Source organism: Falco naumanni, chromosome 10 (genome assembly GCF_017639655.2).
Source record: "Falco naumanni isolate bFalNau1 chromosome 10, bFalNau1.pat, whole genome shotgun sequence".
Taxonomy (NCBI): Eukaryota; Metazoa; Chordata; class Aves; order Falconiformes; family Falconidae; genus Falco; species Falco naumanni.
This window is the reverse complement of record NC_054063.1, coordinates 15,355,469-15,379,502: the sequence shown is the minus strand read 5'-3', so window position 1 is coordinate 15,379,502 and position 24,034 is coordinate 15,355,469. Positions and strand designations below refer to the sequence as shown.

Here is a 24,034-nt window from a genome sequence, read left to right as displayed (position 1 = left end):
GCAGAGAAAGAGATAGGGATTCATTGAAAGGAGACATAAAATACTTGCTGCTCCCCAAGGGGAACTGCTGGACACTGGGAGACTATTGTGACAGCACCTATCCCCTGAACCAGCAATCTCTGTTTCAGACATCAGGAATCTAGTTTTGCTAGGAAGGAAAAGGGAAAATATGTGGCTGTGCAGGAAAAGCAGAAGGCCAGTCATGGAAGCAGCAAAAATCCTGTGTTGTTGTTATACACTTGTGTCCTTAAGGCAAAAACACTGAAACTCTTGAGGAGAAGATATTCTGAGCTATCTGGGAAGAGAATGATATATGAACCTGAGGGTAGGAGGGAAGGCTGATTAGGGGAGGAATGGAAGAAAAGGGGATATCAGAATCAAGTGGAAAGAGAAGGGATCTGTAGGGTGGGTAAGGAGAGCTAGGTAGCACCAGCAGGACAAGAAAAGAGTGCAGAGGTGAAGAACTAAAAGGCTCTGGGAAGTTTAGTTAAATGCCAGAGGAATGCTTAGTAAAAAAAAGTTTGGGAATCACTGACATAAAACACTGTACATGATAAGCAGTAAACCTACATGAATTATTATTCAGATTACACATAATTGTCACTCTGTGTAGAAGTGTGAGACTGTAACATGAAAAGAACAAAATATGAGCTGTGAAGTGTGAAAGAAAGTAGAGAGCAGAGAACTTGTTTTTCTCGGGTTATGTTTTTTCATACAGAGCAAAGCAGAAAACATATTTATTTTGAAATATTAAGAAAATTAAAAAAAGAGAAAGTTACCATTAAAAAAAAAATATTCTGAATTAATAACTTGTTCTGTGGTTTGTCTTGCCTGTTGCTTTTCTTTCTCCCAACTACACTTTCAAGATCTAAATCTGTATTTCAGCTGTATATACCTAATAATCCCTACCTATTGAGTATACCTGTCACATATAAGAATCACCACCCTGCCAACTCTGGTACCTAAGTCTCACTCAGTCTCTGTACTGGGACATATCTATATATGCCTCTTTCCATCAGAAAAAAGCTTTACTTCTAGTCATGTCCACAACACAGCAGGCCAACTGGAAGGTGGTCTGGAAGGGAAGCTCCTAAAGGACAAGGCTGACTAAACCACATCAAAGCAGCGCCTTTTGAATTTTCAAGAGTGAAAAATTAGAAAAGAATTAGCAGGAATATAGGTTAGGTTTCTATACCTGACAGCCGTCAAATTGTATGTGAGGTAGTTCAGGTTTTAGGACAATCTAGATAGGTACAAGATGGGAAAGAGCAATGTACAAACTTCAGTAGGAGAGAAAAACTAAGCACAGGTCAGGTTACTCTGGCAGGAGTTAAATACAACACTAATATGAACCATAACACTAAAGCAATTTTGAATCCTCTACCTCCTCATGATTCCTGCTGGTTACTTTGAATTTTGAAACAGCAAAACGGGGCTCCAGCAAAGCTGTTTGGTTTTGGCTCAGATATGTCTACACCCTGCTGAACCAACTGATATCACTGGCAAATTTACAGTAGCTTGAAACCTATCACTGGAAATTATTTGTTGCACAAAGCCAAGATCACTTGGCCAAGTTCACAACAGGTGTAAAAAAAATAAGGAAAGAGACCAGTCACAAGGGGTGTTCCCAGGGCTCCATGCTGGCCAGCCCTGTGCCATGGCTCTGCCCACAGCCTGGGCCAGGGGGGCAGCGCCCTCAGCCAGCTGCAGGGGACCCCGGCCGGGGAGCATGGCCTGCAGGGGGGGTCTGCAGAGGGGGCTGGGCCCAGAGGGGCTGGAGCATGTCCAGAGAGGGAGAACAAAGCTGGGGAAGGGGCTGGGGGCTCAGGGGGGACCTGATGGCTCCCGACAGCTGCCTGGTGGGGGCTGTGGGCAGGGGGGGTCAGTCTCTGCTCCCAGGTAACAAGGGATAGGACAAGAGAAAACAGCCTCAAGTTACACAAGGGAAGGTTGAGATTGGATTTTAGGAAAAAAAAAATTCACCGAAATGGTGGTCAAGCACGGGAACAGGCTGCCCAGGGAGGTGGTAGAACATAAGATATACCATCCCTGGAAGTGTTCAAAACCCATGTAGATGCGGTGCATAGGGACACGGTTTAGTAACAGGCTTGGCAGTCCTGGGTTAACAGTTGGCCTTGATGATCTATCTGAAAGGTATTTTCCAACATAAGTGATTCTATGAAAGTATCTGGCACATTTTTCATACAACTCACCCATGGCCCTATTTCCTGACATACCCCTTATCTGCTAGCTAACCACTTCCGAGATGTGTAGTATAAAAACATGGAGCAAAGTTCCTGTTGTTAATAATTTTATCATTGAAACTTGAATTGATAGATTATCACAGGACTGCTTCAATCAAAAATTATGAGTAGTGTGACAAGGGCAACTGTTCTGAAAGAGGAGTTGATGGCCATCACTGTCCGGGCTTATTTTTTATCTGAATTTAAATCAGCATTGGAAGGGTCAGTGTTAGGAATCCACACAGGGAGAGTTTCAAATCTAGCTTCTCATATAGTATGCAGTTGATGCATGTAGCATGCAGTGTAGGTTGCACTCGATATACCATGGAACCATGGCAGGGAACGTACCTGTGTTTCAGAGTTTCTTGTGAGAAAAGCAATAGAAAGAATGACATTATTCCATATCCCAGCTCTAAAACAATCTAATGACACCAACAAGAAAAGATGAGTTAAAGCTTATGGGAGACATGTGAAATGGGTTTCTCAAACTATGAAAGAAGGGCTCATGAAGCAGCATGGGACTCTTGACTATATTTCAGGAAAGGACTGTATGAAAGTTGCTGGTCTTTGGAGGAGGAAGCTGTCCTGTATGTTTTAGTAAGATGTACCATAGTAATAGCATTCTAACAGTTAATTCTCCACTACCTGATAACATCGCTAAAAAGATTAGTGTTAAGAAAGGTTGACTGAATTAGAAAATAAGAGCCCCAATCTAGCAGCAAAGCATGATCTTGAAAATGAATTCAGAACAAAGATTATCATATGTCTGGTTAAAAAGCATTATAACAGCAAAAGAATAAGAGATTTTAAACATGAGTTCTGGGCATGCAGATGGAAAAAAATTATGGACTCTTAGATCATCAGCATTTCTTAACAGCTGTGGTATGGAGATGTTAAACTATAAGCAGACAGTCAGAAATATTTAAAAACAACACGGATGTTCATGAGTGCAAGGTAAAGAGAAATGCTCTGCCTGTTTCAGCTTTCATTTGAGCATGACAGGAAATGTGTGGGGAGGACACCAATTTTAAAACAGAAACAGAGGGATGAAGCTTAGTAACTTCATTACTTTGTGAAAGTACAAAGGAAATGAAGAAAAAAGGTGCAGCAGGCCAAGGCAAAGTTAGCTAATAAAGATGGTGACTCATTGGCTAATGATTGATAACAGCAGCGATTACTGACAGTTTTTAAAAATGTCATTCTATTTTAACTCTCAGTCTGTCAGACCCAGGAAAATTAAATCACATCAGAAGCCACAGACCTATTACTGAAAGGCCAATTTTTATGAAACTTTTCCTCAGTAATTTTAACAGAGAGATTAACTAAAGCCTAATCCATTAACTTGAGTCAGACAAGTTTTAGGAGAACATCAGGCAGAAATTGACTAAGAACTGTTGTACTTATAGATACTGCTCAAGGCTTTGCTTCTATTTCCAAAGATCACTGGGAAATCAAAGAGAAAATTACCTTGATATTCATAGTAGTAATACCATTCAAGGCATATCAAAACATACAGATGTGCTTTGAACTGAAAAATCAAGTAGCATCACTTGTCTTAATTAAGGTAGGGATGGATCAGGCAAGCTGGTGTTACCTCTCTTCTGTAAATTCACATTCACTCCACTAATGCACCCATTAGAACTGGTGGGGCAGGGTATGAGGCGATTCAGGATCAGACCACTACACTTGCAAATCCTAATGCTGCAGCTTCTTCAGTAACCCATGGAAGGGTGTGAAGGAAAAGATTATAATCACTCAGTCCTCGTGCAACTGACTGGTTTTAAAAGCCAGGCCAAAAAGCGTTGTGTGTTTTATACTAGCTCATTTATTGATTCATGCACAATTTAAAATTGTGAAGCACAGACTACACCTCTGAGAAGCTGAGTATAATTGTGCTGGAAAACTGAGAAAACTGAGGACCGGGTTTGATCCCAGAAAAGGAAAGGTTACTCTAGACTTAAGGGTCTAGTTTGAAAAAAACAGCAATGGGAGTTGTTGATAAACAGACTTACAATATATTTGCAGTACCACAGTTTATGTACAAGATCACGCAACTATCACTTTCTCTTCTTTACACTATAGAGGGCTATCAACAAATGTCTGTGTTCATCTTTTATGTTGGATGATAAGGATAAGCCCAGTAATTTCAAGCGTTTGACAGGTATGCTAATACCAGCTGTCTTAGCAGACTGACTTACCTGAAGACTTAACTTAAAGGGAATCATCCAAAACTATATATTGTATGCTCATTAATAGAAGAAGTAATGACTTCAACAGTCCGGAAAAATCTTCACAATTAATACAGTAAGACTTGAGGATTTCAGAAATTATCCATATGTTACTGCATAAAAAGCAATTATGGTATCTTTTTCCCTCTTTCCACATTTGAACTGAAGTGTGAAACACTAGCAACTTTAAAAAAAGGGAAATAAGAAATGACAAATTAGACTCTTTCTCATACATAATGTACTTGCATGGATATCCAGGAGGGCATAGTTAGAAAGCACAACTAGTTTGTCTTCTGCTAAATGATACAATTTATAATTCATAAGAGCAACTGTATTATAGACAATAGCAACAATCTCAAAAAAAGAGATTTGACTTTTATTAAAGATGGCATACCACCTCTTATGAATTCAGCAGTTTATCAGGAAACGAGAATAAATATTTTGAGATGTAGACACTGAAGAAATGTTCAAATGGGAGATTTATTCTACAGAAAATACAGAATTATGGGCTGGCTTAATTGTGTTACACTTTGTCCTTCCTACCTGAAGCCAGAGGTACACAGCAAAAAAAGAAATTATGTTGTTGGTACTGGTAGGCCTCTTGGAAACCAGGTGAAACAAAGTAGCACCTTGTATTTTGAAAACTTTTATCTATTCTCCTTCAATTTTAAATATACTTCCCTGCAACTGAACATTTTAATTTGATATTATATTTTTTTGTATTTATTTCTTCTATTCTTTTTCACTCTGTTCCTCAGGCTCTGCTTTTTCCTGTTTAGAATGTGTACATAAATTACCTGATTATATTGATTTCATCCCACTATTCATACTTATCTTACTTTTTAAATACTGATTTTTAGATACATCTTTTCTGCTTAAATTTGTCACTTCACTTTCCACCTGATCCTTCTGATAACTGTTTGATGTGGCTGAAGGTGTCCATGCATTTCGTGGCTCCTGCTGCTCCTGGATGCTTATCATGCTCGCAGAGCTCACACAACTAATCTGTATGCCCAGCCTCAGTTGTGGCTCGGATGGACAGGCCAGCTGGGGCAGCCCTGACAACTTTGCACAACGGCTCCCCTGGGTGGGGAGATAAGCACTACATTATTCAGACAGGTTCTGGGATAAGGATCAACTAGGGCTACAGACTGGGGAAAGGCTGGAAACCACAGAGTCACCGTATCTCACACAGTGTGTGGAAAAGCTGTGAAAATGAGAAGGAAACTGAAAGGTTGCAACAACCAAGAGCTACCAGCTCACTTATCAGTTTTATTAGTATTAAAAACAAGACTATCAAGGCTGATGTCACCCACTATTTAATTTACCTCTTATGAGAAAGGCTCCCTTCCAGCATATGTTAGTGTTACTACATCCATTGGGGTGCAGGTCAGCACAGGCATCCACAACCCCAGACAACAGCACCTTGATGCACGCAGCTGAGCTGTGAGATGGTATCAGCCAGTGCACAGCCCCAAGATTCTGGGAAAGGCTGTGTATGCTTGGCTAGACTTGGTTCTTGCAGAAACTGCCTGGGACCATCACACAGCCTTCCCTAAGGCAGACAGCCCTACACATCCTCATCTTGCTGGCTCCTAGAAATGCTATTTTTTAACTTTTTCTCCTTCTCTCCAATATTTTCTGTCTCTGTAGAAAATTACATATTGTTTTCCTTCCTGTCCCTTTCTGTCCTGTAGCTTAGAAGTGCTACCTGCAGCCCTACACCCAGACCACTCTTTGTGGCTGCTTCTCTTGCTTTTGCATGGGAAGAGGAGAATGGGACTGCTGGCAAAGAAGGGCAGAATTGGAAGATGCACAAGCTTGTGAGGGACGTAAACTTTCAGCCAAGGTATTGGAGCTAACCTGCAGAGCCTACCCAAGGAGATGAGCTGAGAAGAGATCATGGAGCTTGATTATTTGATATCAGAGAAGCCAACATGGAAAGATGCTTCCTTTAAGTTGTTCATAGGAGTGCTGTATATGTGCACTGCAATGAATGGAAGCATTGAAAATTAGGTGTAGGTTTACCAAACATGCAGAACTTAACAATAATTTTTAACAGCAAATGTGGAACATTTTCTTAAAGCTCTCATTATAACTACTGTTATTCTTCATGGAGGGTGTTACAAACAGCAGAGAGGAACACAGCCGTTCAATACTGCCCACAGGATTAGACAATCACTTGTACCATTATTTCTATTGTTGTCACTAGCCTGCCAGCTAAATAAGATGTGAATTAATATCTTGCACAAAATGACGTGTGCTTGAACACCTTGTCTTATTAATATGCATATTGAAGGACTTACCTTTTTCTAGAATTTTTGACAAAGCTGCTGATCTCTTGATATAATTTTACATACTTTGTAACAAAATACGTAATCAAGGACAGCTAAAAATGTGCATATATGAGAGGTGCACAAGTCATTAAAAGTATGGTTAGCACAAATTCATTTGTGATGACACAGAATATTATTTGTGTGTACCTTGTAAGCAACTGCAAGCTTTTGTTCACTTGTATTTTTAGGATGTATTCATCATTCAGTTATGCTTTACAATCTAAGCTGATTAATGCACACCAAACTGAACTGATTTTAATATTTTTGCTAGAGCTACTGAAGTTGCCACATCCTCCCAGTGCTCTCACAGTGGCTTTCACAGATCAGCCTCATTTACTCACTCCAGAATCCTCTATGTGAAAAAAAAAAAAAGAATATAATCCGACTTTATGTTATCTCTTTATCACTCTGGGAGATCAACAGATAAATACAGATAAAAATCAAAATGAAGCATGAGATAGCAGTATATCTGCTTTCACAGAAGAAAACACTGTTCCCACCAGAGGGCACTAAACCCTGAGAAACTAAATCGTGTATAAAAGGACAAGAGAGAAAATGGATGATTTCACCAGAAGCACACAGGAATTTACTAAGATGATGCAACTTCTTACCTTAACATTGTCATATAAGTGCCAGAACTGATCAAGTGGCCGCATTCAATAATACTTTATGTGAGCATACCTATCAGCGCACAACCTACCAGAATTAAATACTGATCTTCACTCACGCTGTTTAGGAGCAGTTTAGCAAAATCAGTAGAACTATATCCACAGAGACACGATGAGAGTGAAGAACCATACCTCAGACATTGTTAGTGAGTAGATTTTGTATATATTCAAGTATCCCTAAGAATTTCTGTAGCAGCAGGAAAGAGGTGCATTCTTTCTACTCCCCAAAAGACACCAAAGTAATTTTTTATTGTCGGGGGGTGGGGGTGGGTGAGTTTGTGGTTTCTTTGGATTATTTTTTTAAGAAGGCTTTGATGGCAGCTGTAAACCTGACAATGCAGTTACAGGAGTGTAACTGCAAGATTACAGAACTAAAATGCCTGCTTGTGCTTGAAACAGGATGCAGGCTTCTGTTAAGATTACCTTTATCTCTAGCAGCTCTCTCAAAACTGCTGTTCCTCGTGCAGAGGGCGCAGAGCCGTTGTCCCATCTCAGGCTTTCCTCCACTGGGACGTGGTTGGGTTTAGCTGGGACCGCACCCATGCAGTTTCCTTGCCCTGGGGAGAGTGCAAACCAGGTAGTTGATTTTAGCTCTGCTGTCGCAAAAGTGTAGTAACTCTGGCCAAGAAAAAAGTAGATTATAGTCTGTAAAGTTATCTGTTTGTTTAGATATCATAGGTGTTACTCTTACCTCTACCGCTTTCTGCAAACAGCTGACTAACTGAAAAGTGATGGAGTAGGAAAAAAATGCAGTGAGCAACGATGAACTTTTGCACACTACGCAAAACTTTTTTACTTCCTTTAAGAACTGTTTCCATTCTGCTGCCTTGCACCACAACTCTTTATGGCACTCTCTCTTCATTTCCTGACAGCTTTAGGGCTGTGTGGCAGCATTAAAAAAAAAAAGCCTGTGAGAACTGAATGGCAGTTCTGGGCATCATAATGCTGGGTTTGGGCACCGAACTTTCATCTGAGTCCCACTTAACCTTTCTAAGCCTGTTTGGTACCTGGCCCTACTGGTCTCTTAAGGATTAATTTCTTTCCTAATGACATGGTTGCTTATATTCTAAAGGGTTCATCAAAGACAGAGAAAGAAATAGGTTAGTACTTCAACTAGAAAGCCTAAGTGGCCTTTAATCAGTTGACAAAAGCACACTTCTGAAGATGTGGGAGGCAGCAACATTTGTTTCTGAGATGGAGCCCATGTGTGCTGAAATTTCACAGTAAAGCGACTGTCTGTGAGGTTGTTCAGTCATCAGAGGAGAAAGAGCCAGCTGAAGAAGCTGGGAAGGAGACACACTGCTTCCCTTTTGCTTCTGCATCTGTTTCAAACTTGTGATTTTTTGTTTCTAACTTGTGCTCACAGTCTGATTTGAAAACTTACTAAAACTCTAAATATATATATATAAACTTTTTTAAACAAAAGGAGTGTACGCAATACACAGATCTTCAACAGCAGCAAGTTGCTGCACTTTCTGAGACAGTGACATGGATATATGACATGCATAGCACAGAGAATCCTGAAAGCATACGTTATTTGAAAAACCTACAGGTAGGTCCCCAAGTGGTAAATGCAAAAGCTGTATATATTAGATTCCTTCGCAGAAGAGAGATAATGAAGAATGAATTTATTCAGATCATCTAACCAATAGACACAAAAGCTCAATTTTCTACATGATCTAGGAATCAAGGTCATATTTTCAAAGATGTTTTAGTGCTGTAAGGTTTATACAGTCCTCAAACAGGACTTTCAACAGTTGGGATCTCCGATTGTAAGTTGTGAGTTGTTTTGAACAGGCCTTGGGCTACCTGAGACAATGTGGGGTGCAGAGGTATCTTTGAAAACTGACTCTCCAATCCCACCAGTTTTTTGTGTTTAAATAATATTTTTTAAAAAAAAAACATGAAGGCCTGTAAATCAGTTCCATGCTTTTGAAAAAGCCCATCAATGGAAAGCAAGACTATGTAAGGGCTACAAACTATCTACTCTCCTTTAGCATACAGGATTACGCTTTGCTGCTGAATAGCCTAAGTGTAATCACTGCCAGTAATTTTTGGTAATGCTTGCTACCTACACCCACAGCCTTCTAGGTAATTTTTTGGGTTTTTTTTTTTTTTTGTGTATACATTGTATTAGAAACAGTGTTTGAACTTCAGGCCACCAAAAGCAGAAATATTATGGTATACCTGGTTCTTGTATTGATATCTTAGGAATGAAATGGTCCTACCATTGTGTGGTTGCCCATTTTTTCCTTTGTTTTACCAGTACCTGTTGCTTGCAGTGATTCATGGAAATAAAAGCCCAGGGAAAATACAGATCAATCAGTTTAACAGGTTGACCTGAGTCATTGTATCATCTTATGATTGATCAGCAGTGAAAATGGAAGGTGGGAGGGAAAAAGCCTTTTGAAGGAAGCGTGGTCCCGGATCACTTCGGCATGCTGTGAAATCACCACGTCAGACAATGGCTGGTTAAACTCTGAACATGCAAGAAATGTTAACATGGGTTATTGCCGGGACCTACCATGTGCCCACCACTGGCACAAGGCCTTCCATAGATAGCTCCCTCTGGAGCTAACACAGGCTGCTGTGTAATTTACACAAATTCAGTGCCTCAACAAACCACGAGCCTGTTCAATTACAGAGACCTGCAGAATCCTCTTTGGCATTCTGGATGCGATACTTACACGGATTTAAGTATGGTTGGCTTTGCTGCTGCACATGCTGGGTGGAGCTGGGAAGAGCGACCGTGTAATTAGAAGGCAAAACTCAGTAACGGCCTCTGCAATTCTTGCTGTTTCTGGCTCTTGTTGAATACTGGCTCTAATTGCATCTTCCGTGGGCATAAAAGCATTTATCTGAGATATATAATGCTGTGAGAAAATTAAAGGCTTACAAAATACAGCTTTTAAATTGAACCTTGTGATCTGGTGCATTGTGTGCAGCTACAAGCTGTTTAAAGGCATCTTTTGCTGTGCTGTGCCCATCATCTTTGTTCCACCCATCCTGCATCATGAAACTAAACATTTCAGGCTTTGTAAGGCCATCAGACACATTTTTAGGTCTTGCTGCTGACTAAAAATATACTTCTTGAAGCAGTAATGCCGCCCAGCACAAATAAAAGCCTAATTCTGTATGTCGACTTTAACACGAGCCCAGCAACTCACTGTACTTAAGTTTCTGATGAAGAAATCCTGTCATGAAACCGCTGTTGCATTACAGGTACCCAAGTAATGAAACTCGCTATCAGTTCGGTGCATAAAATAATTACTTAGGCAGTAAAAGCCAAACATAGAAAAAGATAATCTGAAAGAAGGCCTGAGATGACATGAATGAACAAAAAAATACATGAAACCCACGTACTGAACAAGCAGTTGATTGGAAATTACTTCAGATTATGAAGGGAGCGATGAGGAGAGGGGGCTGCCTGAGGCTTGGAAATGGCGCCAGCCCTGGGAGAAGGGGCAGCTGCCGCAGCGGGAGTTTCCCGCCCTCGGCAGCACCGGCGGGTGCTGGTCCTGGGAGATGCGCTCTGCTTCGGAGAGCCTGTCTGAGGGATCAAGGCAGCATTTCTTATCTCTCTCAATCCAACAGTGGCAATGAAAGACTTGTGTTTCATCTGCTGCCTCTTCATGCCTCATTTCCCCTTCCTCAGGCTTTATTCTTACTTCTTTCTCCCTCTTAAACTCTACTTTAAAAGAATCCAGAATCAATAGGTACAATGACGCTTTTGCTAGCTCTGAATCTGTAATCAAGACAGCAAACAGTATTATCCTTTATTGCCTGACACCAGCTTAAATTTGTCCTGAACTTGGGAGAACTGTACACTGTTCTTAACATCCCTGCAGGATCAAGAAGAGCAAATCAATCCTCAGTAAAAAAGAATCAGTGACTGTCCTGGGTTTGGCTGGGATAGAGTTAAATTTCTTCATAGTAGTTTGTATGGGTCTATGTTCTGAGTTTGTGATGAAGGCAGTGCTGCTAGCCCAGGGGTGCTTTAGCTATTGCTGAGCAGCAGCTGCCCAACACCCAGGCCTTCCCTGCTCCCCAGGCTGCCCAGCCAGCGAGCACAGCAGGGCAGCGCAAGGGCCTGGGAGGGGACACAGCCGGGACAGCCGAGCCCCTGACTGACAGGACACCCCATGGCATATGACAGCATGGTCCGGAATAAAACTGCTGGGGGGTGAAGGTTTGTAGGGGCTGCTGTTGCTCCGGAACCAGCTGGGTATCAGTGGGTTGGTGGCGCGCCATTGTTTTCTTTGGCATTGCTTGTTTTTCTTGGGTTTTATTTTCCTCGCCATCATTTTCTTTTTAAAAATTATTAAACGATCTTTATATCAACCCACATGTTTTTTCCTCAGTCTGACCCTTCTGGTTCTGTGCCATCCCACTGGGAGCATGCACGCTGGGGACTGTGTGGGACTTCTCTGCCAGCTACTGTTAAACCAGAACACTGACCCAAAAACAGAGCATTACTTTACCCCTGTTTCCTTCCCCTCTTCTCTCATGAAAGATCAAGTACTATAAAAGATGTAGACCGACCAAAAAAAAAAAGAAAGCAAACCCTTTGCTCTACCTAAACGAAGAGATCAAACTGTTCAAAAGGGTTGCTTTTCCCAAACGCCCCTGAAGGACTGAGCGAGTGCGTAACGGCTCGTTCTGGCAGTGATCCCACTTCTCCTTCGGGCGTTTCTCTCTACGTAGCGGAAAGGCGAAGGGTTTAAGGCAGCCCCGAGCAAGGCGAGCCCGGCCGCCAGGGAACCAGGAGCCCCCGTCGGGCGCGGCCAGCGGGCGGGTCCCTCAGCGCCCCCGGCACCGGCCGCACCCGCGCAGGGCGGCCCCCGCCTGCCCCTCCCGCCTCCGGTCCCCGCTCCGCCTCGGCGGGCAGTGCGCATGCATGGGGCGGCCCCCCAGCCCCTGACTCAGCCCCGCTTCCCTCGTCTGCTGGCGGGAGGCAGCCCCCGCCGCGGGCCAGGAGCAGAGAAAAGGCGGCCACCATGAATCGTTTGGGGAAGAAGGCGAATGAGACGCTTATCGAGATGGCCCTGTCCGCGGACGGTAGGAGACGGCGGGGAGCGGGGGGCTCGCTGCTTTGTTCCGCCTCCCCGCCGAGAGGGGGGTGCTGCGGGGCTGGGCGCGGCCGCCGCTTCCTGCCCGTGGCGGCTCGGGGCCCGCGGGCGCCTGGCGGGTGGGAGGCAGCGGCCGTGCCGGCGGCGGGGCGACCTGGGGGCCGTCTGGGGGTGCCGTGCCGCCCCGGAGCTCAGCCGGCTGGGCGGTGGGGATGGTCCCGGCTGACTCCGGACGCCTCCTGACTGTCTGGAATCCTGCGGTTTGCACTGGGAACACCTCTGCCTATGGGTGGCTGGGTGAGGGCGTTATACCAGAGAAACCCTGAAGAAAATGGTTCTTCCATCAGCGCGCAGCTCGCAACAATACCGAGGGATGGCCCTTGGTTTTTAATTTTAAACACCCCTCAGATATAGAGGTCGCTCAGCCTAACAGCAAACCTCCAGCCTTTCAGGGAGCACCGGTTGGGCCGGAGCTGGCGGCCGGGCCGGGGGGGGGGCAGCCACCCGGTCTCCCCCCGGTCTCCCCCCGCTGAGGCGCCGGTACCCGGCCAGCCGGGGCGCCGCCCGCTGCAGCGCGGCCCGGGCCTTGGTGCTGGCGCCTGCCTTTGTTTTAGCAATAACCAGGGTACAGTTTTCAGTTCGTGTCAGTATATAATGTAATTACTCATAATAAATGTGGTAGTATTAGGATTTCGTGAAACAGCATGACGCAGACACTTGGGTGTATTTATCAGTGTCTCATCTGGCAACGTGAATCAACAGTCCGATGGGAGATAGTCCGGTGGTATTTTCAGAAAGATTCTGTAGCTACTTAAAAGAAACATTTCTTTTTGGGAATCACGCTTTGCCATCAGTCCTAAAAGTGAAGATCCTAAAGCAGGGAAGAACCACTAAGCGGATGGGTTGGCTGCTTGGCTTCTGAGTTTTCTCTCACTGCTTGACTACACTGTCTTGTAGAAAAGCATATAATGCCACCTTAAACATCTTGAGCACTAGTGTAGAATCATGACTTTCAAAATACTTGACAGTCTTGTTTCAGAGCTATGCCAGCAGGCAACGACTATGGAAATCTCCCAAAAGGAGGTGGTTACGTGACGGAAGCAGAGGTGTCCGACTGTGGCAAGGCGGGCGCCCACAGCCAGTGCCAGCCGTGCTTGCCCTCCGAGCCCGGGGGCGCTGGCACCCAGGCGGATGGGTGTCGGATGGGTGTCCCAGCCTCTTGGCCAGCAGTGCTTTTCCAGAGTCTTGTGGGGAGGCCTGAGTCATTGCCCATCCCGCTGCCTGTGAGCAATGAAAAGTGCTTAGGGCTGAGCTGCTGTAACCGGTGGTTGTTCTCAAGTAGTTTGAGACTATTTATATTTACAAAATGGGTGATAACTGTTCAGGGAATGATGCTTGTAAACATAATTTTGCAGTGTTCAGTTTTCCAATGACTGTCTTGGTTTTTTTTTTATAGTTGTAAACATTGGGGATAAGGAGATTCGAGGGGTTTCAATGAACAAGGATGATTTAGTAGGATTTACCATACTGGCACATAACTATACATATAAAATGTGGCACCAGTTCAATTAATTTTTTTTCATTAATCACTTTTCTAAAACAGAAACAAATTGAATATGGGATAAAGTGAGTAGGCTTTTTAAAATCTTATGTTCATTTGTTGTCCAAAAATCTCTCAAGGTTAAAAAAAAAATAATCTTCCTTAAATAATGATTTAGAAAAACTTCACAGTATGCTTACATTGCCGCTGGGACTTCTCATAGATCTAAACATCTGCTCTGCACTTGTAAGAAGATAGCCTCTTAAGGAGGCTCCAAGCTATAGATGGCTGATGTGCTGAAGCAGGGTCTGTGTGAGTCAGGAGGAACAAGGCAGAAGAAAAAACATCTGCTACTTAATTCCCTTAAATACGTCTTCATGTTTGGATAGTATATGTGTATTTAATTCAGGTTTCCTACTGCTTTTCATGAAATTTGAATGCTGAGGGAACAGGTTCTGGGAATGAACAACGGTTCACCAGCAGCAGAAAGTTTATCTTGCAGACTCTGTGTTCAGAGACTGCACCAGAACGCCTACCTTGAAGGAAGCTTTCTGGGTTCCTGTTGAATTACACTTGCGTGAGGTAATAATGTCCATTTCCGTGTACGAGATTTTGCATTCTATTGTAAGATGTGTGGCATTTACCTCCAATATTAAAACTGAAGAAAACTGAACTTGCAAAATTGGAATGTAAATATCAGGGGAAGAAGACCACGGTATGTTCTTAGAAAACTTTCTTCGTGTCTGTGCTCTCTTTCAGTCTTTTTTTCCAGCATGAAATGTAAATGCTACAGTAGCTGTGGTGTGGGGTATATCCCAAGACTGTGGATCTTCTGGAAACCTGTAATTGGTTCTGTGCTATGATTTGAAATATGCTGCCCTGATATGCATGGTTCCCTTCTAAAACTTCCAGGAGTCTGGTTTGACCTGGAAATGCTCTAAGGCTGATGGGAATTCAAATGCTTATTTGGTCTGTTGTCATCTTCCTCGCGTTCCACCTGAGAAAGGCAGCAAAACATTGGGTATAGCTGATGGCATGACTTGCAAACTGCTCTTGTGCAGTGTGCTGGCTTCTCGTAATGCCTCAGCATTCAGGGCCATATACTCCTGTCCTTTAACAGAGTGATATTTCACTTATTTAATCAGAATTATTGTGATTGATACTAGTAACATAAAATACAGGCCTCTGTTCAAAACTACATCTGTGTCTAATTGCTGGAGCAATGTATGTAGCAATTTCTGATCTATTTGTGGAAACACTGAATTGGGCTATCATGTTCCCACCCAGCTAAAACGGAGGGTTTGTAAACCCTAAAGCTGTTTGAAGGATTATTCCTAGGTAATGAAATAAAAGCTCCAAGAGATTTAGACATAGTTTAGAATATAAAAGGCAGGGAAGAAAATACTCCCTTAGACCAACCAGTGTGTAGCTCCTGAGTGGAATTTCTTTCCTGGCAGCAATGCGTCACTGCGGGGGTGCAGTGTAAATACAGGTTGGTTATTGGAAGGTAAACCTCCTTTTCACGGCAAACTCCAGTTTGTAGTAGGAAAGCTTGCTTTTGGGAACTGATCCCAACAGCTTGCACAGTATCACTTTATAACTGTGGTGCCTTTAATGAGAAAATGGAAGTGTCAAGCCCATCACATCACAGTTGTTAAATACGGATTTTCATCCAGAGATTGTGTCAGTTAAAAAAAAAAAAAATATGCCTTGAGACTTAAAGGAGTTTTCTTTTACACGAGGACCTTGCATATGAGGTTTTAAGTTGGGCTCTCTGCAGCCCAGTGAGCAGCAACGCAGAGCAGCTCCACAGGAGGGATTAAGTCTTTGGCATGCCACCTTTACCCAGTAGCAATTATGTGGGATGTTTAAGCTCTTTGGAGAGCTGGGCAACACAGCTGAATTCCCTCAGGTGAAGAGCTGAGTGACTGTCCTGCCCATCACAGGTGAATGCTTTTTTAGCCTCTATGTAATAAGGGATCTGTTTTCAGCTTCACCTTTTTTCTTAGAAAATGAAAGAGAATGCTCTGCAGCTGTTTATCCCTCTCACCGGTTCTGGGAGGAGGGGCTTGGTTCCAGCTGGGGACAGAGGTTCTGGACTGTGAATACCGAGTAAAAGCTGAGGAAGTGGCTGAAATTCTCTTGCAGTCTAGGGCAGAGTGATGTTCTTTCAGGGTTTCCCTCTCTGGCGCTTTGCACATAAGGTACGTTCTGGTGTGGTGTCCCATTTAGAGGTGTTTATTGGACTAATAGAAAGGCAGGTTACCAGTGCATAGGGGCTTGATTTTAATTTTTTTTAAATAAAAAATTGACTTTGGATCTGAGTAAGATTAAATATTTTGAAAGTATAACTACAGCTGCTAAGTTCCCAGTCTTTGCTGCTGGTCAATGAAATTATGCCTTAAGTATGTTGTCACACCCTGGAAGGATTTTGTAAGTAATTCTTCTTAATTTAAAAACAAAATCAAAAGTTACTTTGCTTTTCAAGCTTTTATCTAACAGGTGCATTAGCGTCATGTGTTAAGAATGGAAAGCTGTGTTGAAATGCTAGTTTTTGCACTCCAGTAAAGTCTATACAGAAATAACTGTATCATAAAATGGAAGGGCACTTTAACACCTGGGTACAAATGATTGATAATTAGTATGATGCAATGAGAAAGTAGGGTAAGATATAAGGGTGTTCCTGAAAAGGTGTGTTTAAAATTGTGCTGAGAACTATTGGCAAATGCTTTATAAAACAAACAAACTACGCCCCCCAACCCCCCTAAAAACACACACACACCCAACATAAAACCAAACAGCATTGTCTTCATATTTAGTATCTGTAAACTAATTAATGAGTTGTATATATGTGGAGAAGTACAGTCACCTAATGTAAACATGTAATTCGGAAGGTATAGGTGATGTAAAAAAAGTTGTGAGAGTTGCTGTGCCAGATATTAAGTGGCGAGGTAATAATGCAGGGTTGGCTTTTTTTCCACAAGTTTTTTGGTTGTTTTTTTGGGGGTTTTTTGGGTTTTTTTTTTTGCTATATGTGGGTTGAACTGAAGAGCAGTTGTAGCTGCCAGGTTGTGCTTCACTATCTAGTGGTAAATTCATTATATTTTGTGGTAGCTCTTTATGTGCACATGTGTGTAAATGCACAAAGGGGCAGGAAGATCCTTGTGTTGTACTGCTAGGGATAGTTCTTGCAATTATAAATAAATATGGAAGGATTTTGAGGTGTCTGCTATGCAGAAGGCCGAGTAATACTCCAGGAATTATTAATAGATTAAGCCATTGTGTGGGGGAGAAGTTGATGCTAGGTTGGGACTGGGTTACTTAGGTTATACTGGAGAGATGTGTGTTTTTCTTTGAAGGGCTTCCTGCAAGAACCTGCAGCTGTTAAACCTGTGTAAGTTCATTGCTTTAGTCTGAGGCATGCCAAGGAACGGTGTGCTAGCAGGCTAGTTGGCCACCACTGATAAAGAAGTGCAGAATAAGGCACGATGCCTGAACCAGTGCTGGAAGCTTCACAACTTGTGCAACTGTGCTGACATGCATTGTAAGGGCTAATTATCTCTCTTTACGTAATATACTACAATTCTTAACTTGCCTTAGCCTGGGTAGGCTGAGGGATGTAATATGAAAATCGATGTGTACGTGTAGTTCTCCAGAACAGCTGTACTTGTATTGCAGTAATCCAGTAAAGGCTTCTGAGTCTATTTCTGTGTACTTAATACATGCATGTATAGCTTTGGATCGCTCTTTTCACACCACAGCAAGGCAGAGCTAGCACATTCTTACACACTGTAGGCTTATCATCAGTCTCTCTTTAGCTTCCATTTTCATCATTGCGTTCTGCTAATGTAGGGTTTCTGCTTTAGTTGTCACTGGTGCCTAAGAAATGAGGAGACAAATTGTCCTAGATCCTGTTAGCACAGTTGTAATCTGGAATTTTCAGTAGATCCTATAAAGGATTATGGGATTTACTTTTTTTTTTGGCATTTGTATTGTAGTAGTCTGTTACAGATCTGACCACTAAGAATAAATTAATAGACCAACATTTGATGGTATTTGTGTTTAAAGACTTCATTCTAAGCTGTTGTTTCAAGCCAGACTTCTTTTTCCAGTGCACGTGGATCACTCATTTACACATAACAATATAATATAATCACCTCATTATTACATCTTGTTGGTTTGTCTGGTCTTTTGGTACAGTTAGAGCCATTCCCCACTGGTCAGCAAGGGCCAGTAGAGGTAGGGAAGTTCCAACTGCTGTTTTTTAGAAAGTCAGTGTATCATTGGGTGAAGTACAGTCTTATAACTAGAAATCCCATGGGATCCCCTCATCTTCCTTAGCAGGCTCCCAAGGGTAAACGTGAAATTTGAGGCCTTTGGCAAGACAGCAGAACCCCAGCAAGCCATGTGGGTAGGGCTCGTGATGTGAATGGCTGCCCTTTAATTCTCTGCACCAGCCCTAAATTAGCATGGTTTGTTATTGAAAGGGGTTTTCTAAACTATCAGGTTGGAAATCAGCAAACTTATGTTTGCAGAACTTATAGTGTGCTAGAAATATACCATGCTAATGAGTAATGACTAGCAGATGTGGTTTTGAGGCCATTGGCAAGTTGGATGTCAGTCCCGTTAGTTGACTTGTGCTTACATAAAAAGAAGCCAGGGTCTATTGCCCTGCTCATTTTCTTGATTGATAGGAACTGTTTCTCTCTGAGGTCAGTGTATGACTTCCAGATTTGTTCCATTGTCTTTAATTTGGGCAGAAAAAAAAGTTTATGGAATTTGTCTGTAAAAAATGTTCCTATGTTAGTGTATTCTTATGTTGTTTAAGATGAGAAAATTAAATGGTTGGTGAAGATACGAGCAGAATCCCCAATGACACATTTCATGGGAGGCGTAGCCAAAATAGTATTGAACTAGGTAGAGCATGAGGACCAGGAGGAACAAGAAATTGCAGATGAAATTGGCCATTGGAAGTGAAATGTCTGGGTAGAATGTAACGGAGGAATACTGCGAGAGGACAGTAAACTCAATGTGTAGTGTTTTATATATTGCTTTTTACTTTCTTAGTAAAAGTTATATGTGGTTTTAGTTTATGCTAAACCTCATCCCTATTTCTCAGTTGTTAGTTCCCTCTTCATGCATCACTTCTGTCTTTCGGTATCTATGGAACATCTCTCATACAAGGATGGGAATATAACGCCTGTCCATAGAACACATAGTACTTAGGGCTCTCTGCAACTTTTAAAAACTTGGGTGTTGCAAATGCCAAAAGAAATCGGAGTTTGTGTTGCTTCAGGATTACATCAGTGACTTCAGTGCAAGTTGGAGAAAAGCATTAATGAATGATGCTATGAAATTTTAAGTGTGTCTCTGGGAACACTGGGAAAACAAGTCTATACCTAACACTTAATGAAGTGCTTGTAATACCTGTGGGCTGTGATGAAAAGCAATACTGTGGTTCAGTTTTCCTTATCTTTTCTTGACGGAGATGTGAGAGCACCCACCACATGTATGTGCATTGCCTGAGCTGTTTGCATCATCGGTCAGATAATGCTATGAAACCTGGCCCTGCACGTATAAATGGTCTTAAGTGCAAACAAACACAGCCATAGTGCTTCATGAGTTGTTGGGACTTCCACAGTCTGGCATGTTACCACCCTGCTCTTCAGAGGTTTATTTGCCATCCTGTTCCCCCTTACTTAAATGCATGTAAATGCTACACAATTTTAAAAATACCTGACTTTCCCAGCTATCACTGGGGTGGGTTTCTTTTTTCAGTTGTGTTTGAACCTGTTAATCAGTTTCTGTGAAGTAGTCTGTAAAATGATGGTACCTGAAATGTCTAAGTGCCAGCTTCAGTGCTCATAGCATGCTTTAAGTATTGTCTGTGCTGGTACATGCAATATGGTAATGGTTATCGCCTTACCCACGTTAAAATGTCATTCAGGTTCTGTGTTACAACACTATGCTTGTGGTTTTTTGCCAAAACCAGATTTAACAGTTCTTTGCTGCCCTTCCCCCCCCCCCCTCTTTTTAGCCCAGTGCCTTTAATTGAAAGGGGAGGTTTATGGTTCTTCAGAAGCAAGGCAGCTGAGGGTAGACCTCAAGTTGTGATTTTAAATATCCATTTACTATAATAGAGAACAGAACTGAGGACTTAATGTGTTTTCCAAATGCTAAATGAGATTTTCTTCTTGTTAGGAGCAGATTTCTCATCTGTATATATTTATGTCTATATAGCAGGGTTATTTCTTTTACTTCCTACCTGTTAATAAATATTTGTTCTGTGGAATCACTTTTTAAAAAATTAAACATATGCTGAGAATTAATATCTCCATGAAACAGCCTATACTTGAATTAATATTTTTATTAAAGGAATAATAACGTTCTTTTAACATGTTCCCAATAAATTTTATTGGATTTACTGAAACTTTTAATGTTTTCATTGTTAAGAAATAGTTCTAAATTTTTAGGAGCGTGTCTGAGTGTGCATAAACCACCACTTCAAGGATAATCTTGAGACTGAATCTTTGGCTCAGCAGCACAGTTATTACTCTTCAGACGATGCCAGGTGAAGTAATAATACTTATTTTACTTGCTCAGGAGCCAGCATACTAGGTGGGTCCTCAGTTCCCCATGGTAACTCAGTCACCCAGCTCTGGGAGGTTACGGTCAACATACACATAAATTGGTTAATACGTCATTTTAAAGCTATGTTTTTATTAGGTATGGAACTGGTGAATACAGTCATTATGGCGTTTACTTGGAACGAGTGACCTTATTCTGGAGAGGCCTTTGTTCAGTCTGCGTTTTTGTTAGTGACTCAGGGCAAAATCAGACTCCTTATCAAGATGGAAATAGGTCAGAGTCGATCCCACAGCAGTAATCCCATGGTGATCTTCTAGGAGCAAAGGATACAGCCCTGTAAATAGCACATTGATTTAGTGATAAATAATCATGTTTTCAATTGATTTTTTTTTGTCAGACAGGAGAGGTTATTGAATAATGGCAGAGCTTAATTATGATGGTAACGTCAAGACATGTAGGAATAAAATTTTCTTTCGTTACTTGGTAAGAATGAATATTAGAATTTTCTTTGTAGTACAAAGTAGCTGCCTCATAACAACTGCAATGTAAGTTTCAGGGGTTTTGGTTTGGGTGGCTTTTGTTTGTTGTGGTTTTTTGTTTTGTGCTTGGTTTTTGGTTTTATTTTTTTTTCATTTTACCTGGACCATCAACTTTTTCCTCTGGGGATACGTATGTGTATAAACTGATACATCAAAGGTGTCAGACATATGCAGAACAGTATGACAGTTCTGGAAGCTCTTTTTACCTGCTTGGTTTTGTTGGCTGAAAAGGATGCTGTTACTGTGTCTAAGAAAATGGTGGAAATAAATGGAAGCAGTAATTTGGAAACGATGCTGAGAAATAATAGCAGGACCCATAGTAATACTGTCTTATTGCAGCTAAACAATAAACAGCTGCCTGAGAGTCCTGGTTCTGACTTGGCCTTTGGAATAGCTCTGTCAGAGGTCTTTAAAGTGTGCAAGTGCAGGTGATTTTCTAGTTTTAGTAGCAAAATGAACATTGTGATCCCTAAAAATGTCTATTTAGTTGCCACTTGGCTTTAGAAGCCCTTAATATATTAACATTTTTACTGGTAGAAATGCAGCTAGCCAAGAGCTCTACTTGGTGCAGCTGAATCAGGGTGACAGCAGTTGAAAGAAAGAAAAACTGAGCTGCTTTCTGTTGCTGTTTCCTGATGTGGAGTGGCTCTGCACGGTGCCAGACTGCAGCACGCCAGCTGCTCCATGCCTAGCTGTACCTTGAGTGCGGTGTCATCGGCCAAGCTTTCTTCTTCCCATCTGCCAGCAGATCCCAGCTTACTGAGGATGCTGAAGTGACAGAGTTCATTATCTTCCAGGGAAATTGCAGGTTAGGTATGGTTTAAGATGCTCGATTATCCCTGGCTGTGCTTGTGCCAGTAATTAAAAAGACCAAAGATTTTTGTCATTGTCCTTGGAGGACAAGTAGCATGGTCCAGCCATGTCCATATGGCTAAACTCCCTTCTTTCCCAAGCAGGGCAGACTTCTCTATACTGTTTTGAAGACCAGCACCTGGCCTGTGGTGTCTGCCAGAGTGTGTTTCTGCTCTGTCCGGGAGAGGGCTAGAAGCCAAAAACCATTCCACAACGTGCACTACTAATGAAGTCAAGTGAGCAGTCCTGTGGCTGGGCCTGTATTTGCACCTTGTATTTGCCTAGCTGAGGCACAGCTGTCATGAGCAGGACATGGCCTGTGTCAGGCTGTGTGTCTCTCAGAGAATGTGTGGCTTGTGTTTGGTGCAGGGGGATGTGTCACTAGTCCTGTGGTGTTGTCGAGCTGTGCTGCTTACCTTGCCCAGCTATTGGAAAACGGTCTACGGAGGGCCTTGATTTACAAAGGCGTCATTACTTTTTTTGCGACAGGACTGAATACATTGACTTGTGTTTTATGAGATCATTGACAATTAAATTAAACCAGCAGCTGTCAAAATAAACAAGGTATTTTGCACTGCTTCTTTACTTGCAGGTAATGTCTGTTTTTAGTTTTATGACGTCTGTATTACCATGGTAGGCATCGAAGAGAATTGGTCACTAGGTCACGCATATGGTCTCCAACCCATCTATCCGAGTGTAAATATGTGACAGCCAGTCATATGCGAACAGCTTGCATGGCGGTTCTGTAAACGGCAGATATGGTAGCATCTTTGAAAAATACTGAGCATGTTGGTGTCTAGACCACTAAGGGTTGGGATTTTTCATTATGGAATGAATAAGAAACTTTTGAAAGACTTTTTTTTGATTCCTGAAATATTCATCATATTGAAGTGCTTCTTTAACCAATGGGTCCAGATGTGGAGTTAAATTCCTTTCATCTTTTAGTTAAATCATTAATTTTGCTGTGTAGAAAAAGAAAGTGATTTGGGCATTGTGGACAGCGTTAAAACTATTGTAGAGTGACTAATCATTTCATTACAGAAAAAGCCATTTTTCATGCTGGTTGCAGAAATCGTAAGATTGCACTAATAGAATGACCTTTTTTGTGGGATAAACTACTTGTATTTTAAGAGGCAAAATCAGTCATAATTACATTTTTCAGTCTTCAGTTTTGAGTGTTGATTTTTATGAACTGTTAGGATTACTATCAATTTGATCATCCTGGTCTGTAATTGAAATAGTCTGTAATTCTTAGGGGTGGCATACCAAAAGTTTGTAAATAGATTGCCCTGTGGCAGGGTGTAGTTTGGGACAGCAGATGTTAATACCACAAAATTATAGGCGGTGTTAAGCTCACTTCTTTCCAATAATATGCAAACCCCAAGACACACATTTTTAAGGAGTTACAAATAGCTGTGTACAGAACTGTAAGGCTGTTGGAGATTATATTTACGTTAGGAAAGAGGAATTTCTTTCAGCTAGGGTATGTGCCTGCCCATGAAAGGCCAATGATTTGAATAACCATTAAAGTTGTATGTCTGAAACAATGAGTTTTGATGGTCACAGTGTTGTTCTGGAGTTAATATTGAATAAAACATTTGCAAGGGCTGACAGCAGTTTGTGCAAATGAATTTTGTATTGTAGGGCCACTTATATTTATTTGATGTTCTCATTCATTCTTCTTGGTGTGCAGATGTTTCTACATCTGTACATACAGTAGAGCATCTAGTATTGAAGAACAAAACCATTGCCTTAAATACGTTGGTTTTATCAGAATGTTGTTTTACCTCCATCTTTAGGTAAGTTATAATTTCTTGAAGAATTTTAAAGGTGTTCTCTTGGCTAGCAGAAACTATGGGTGTCTCTGCTGCTGATATGGGAAAGTAGATCTTTGTGTTGTCAAATAAGGTGCCCAGACAAAAAGGTTAATGCTGGTGTTTTGAGAGGAACCTGCTCTGTGCTTTCTGTCTA

General features: G+C 41.9%; 1 protein-coding gene across 4 annotated transcripts in view; it reads left to right on the top strand.

Annotated features, from left to right (window-relative positions):
- The first annotated feature begins 12,260 nt into the window (after positions 1–12,260).
- Positions 12,261–24,034, top strand: part of ANO5 (anoctamin 5) — a 62,653-nt gene continuing 50,879 nt past the window's right edge. Inside the window, exon 1 of one of the 4 annotated variants that reach the window (XM_040609727.1) lies at positions 12,261–12,533. In XM_040609727.1, coding sequence (XP_040465661.1) covers positions 12,473–12,533 — 61 coding nt within the window. In that variant the 5' untranslated portion in view covers positions 12,261–12,472. The remainder of the gene's footprint in view (positions 12,534–24,034) is intronic. The other 3 variants (XM_040609729.1, XM_040609728.1, XM_040609730.1) reach the window with 3 other exon arrangements.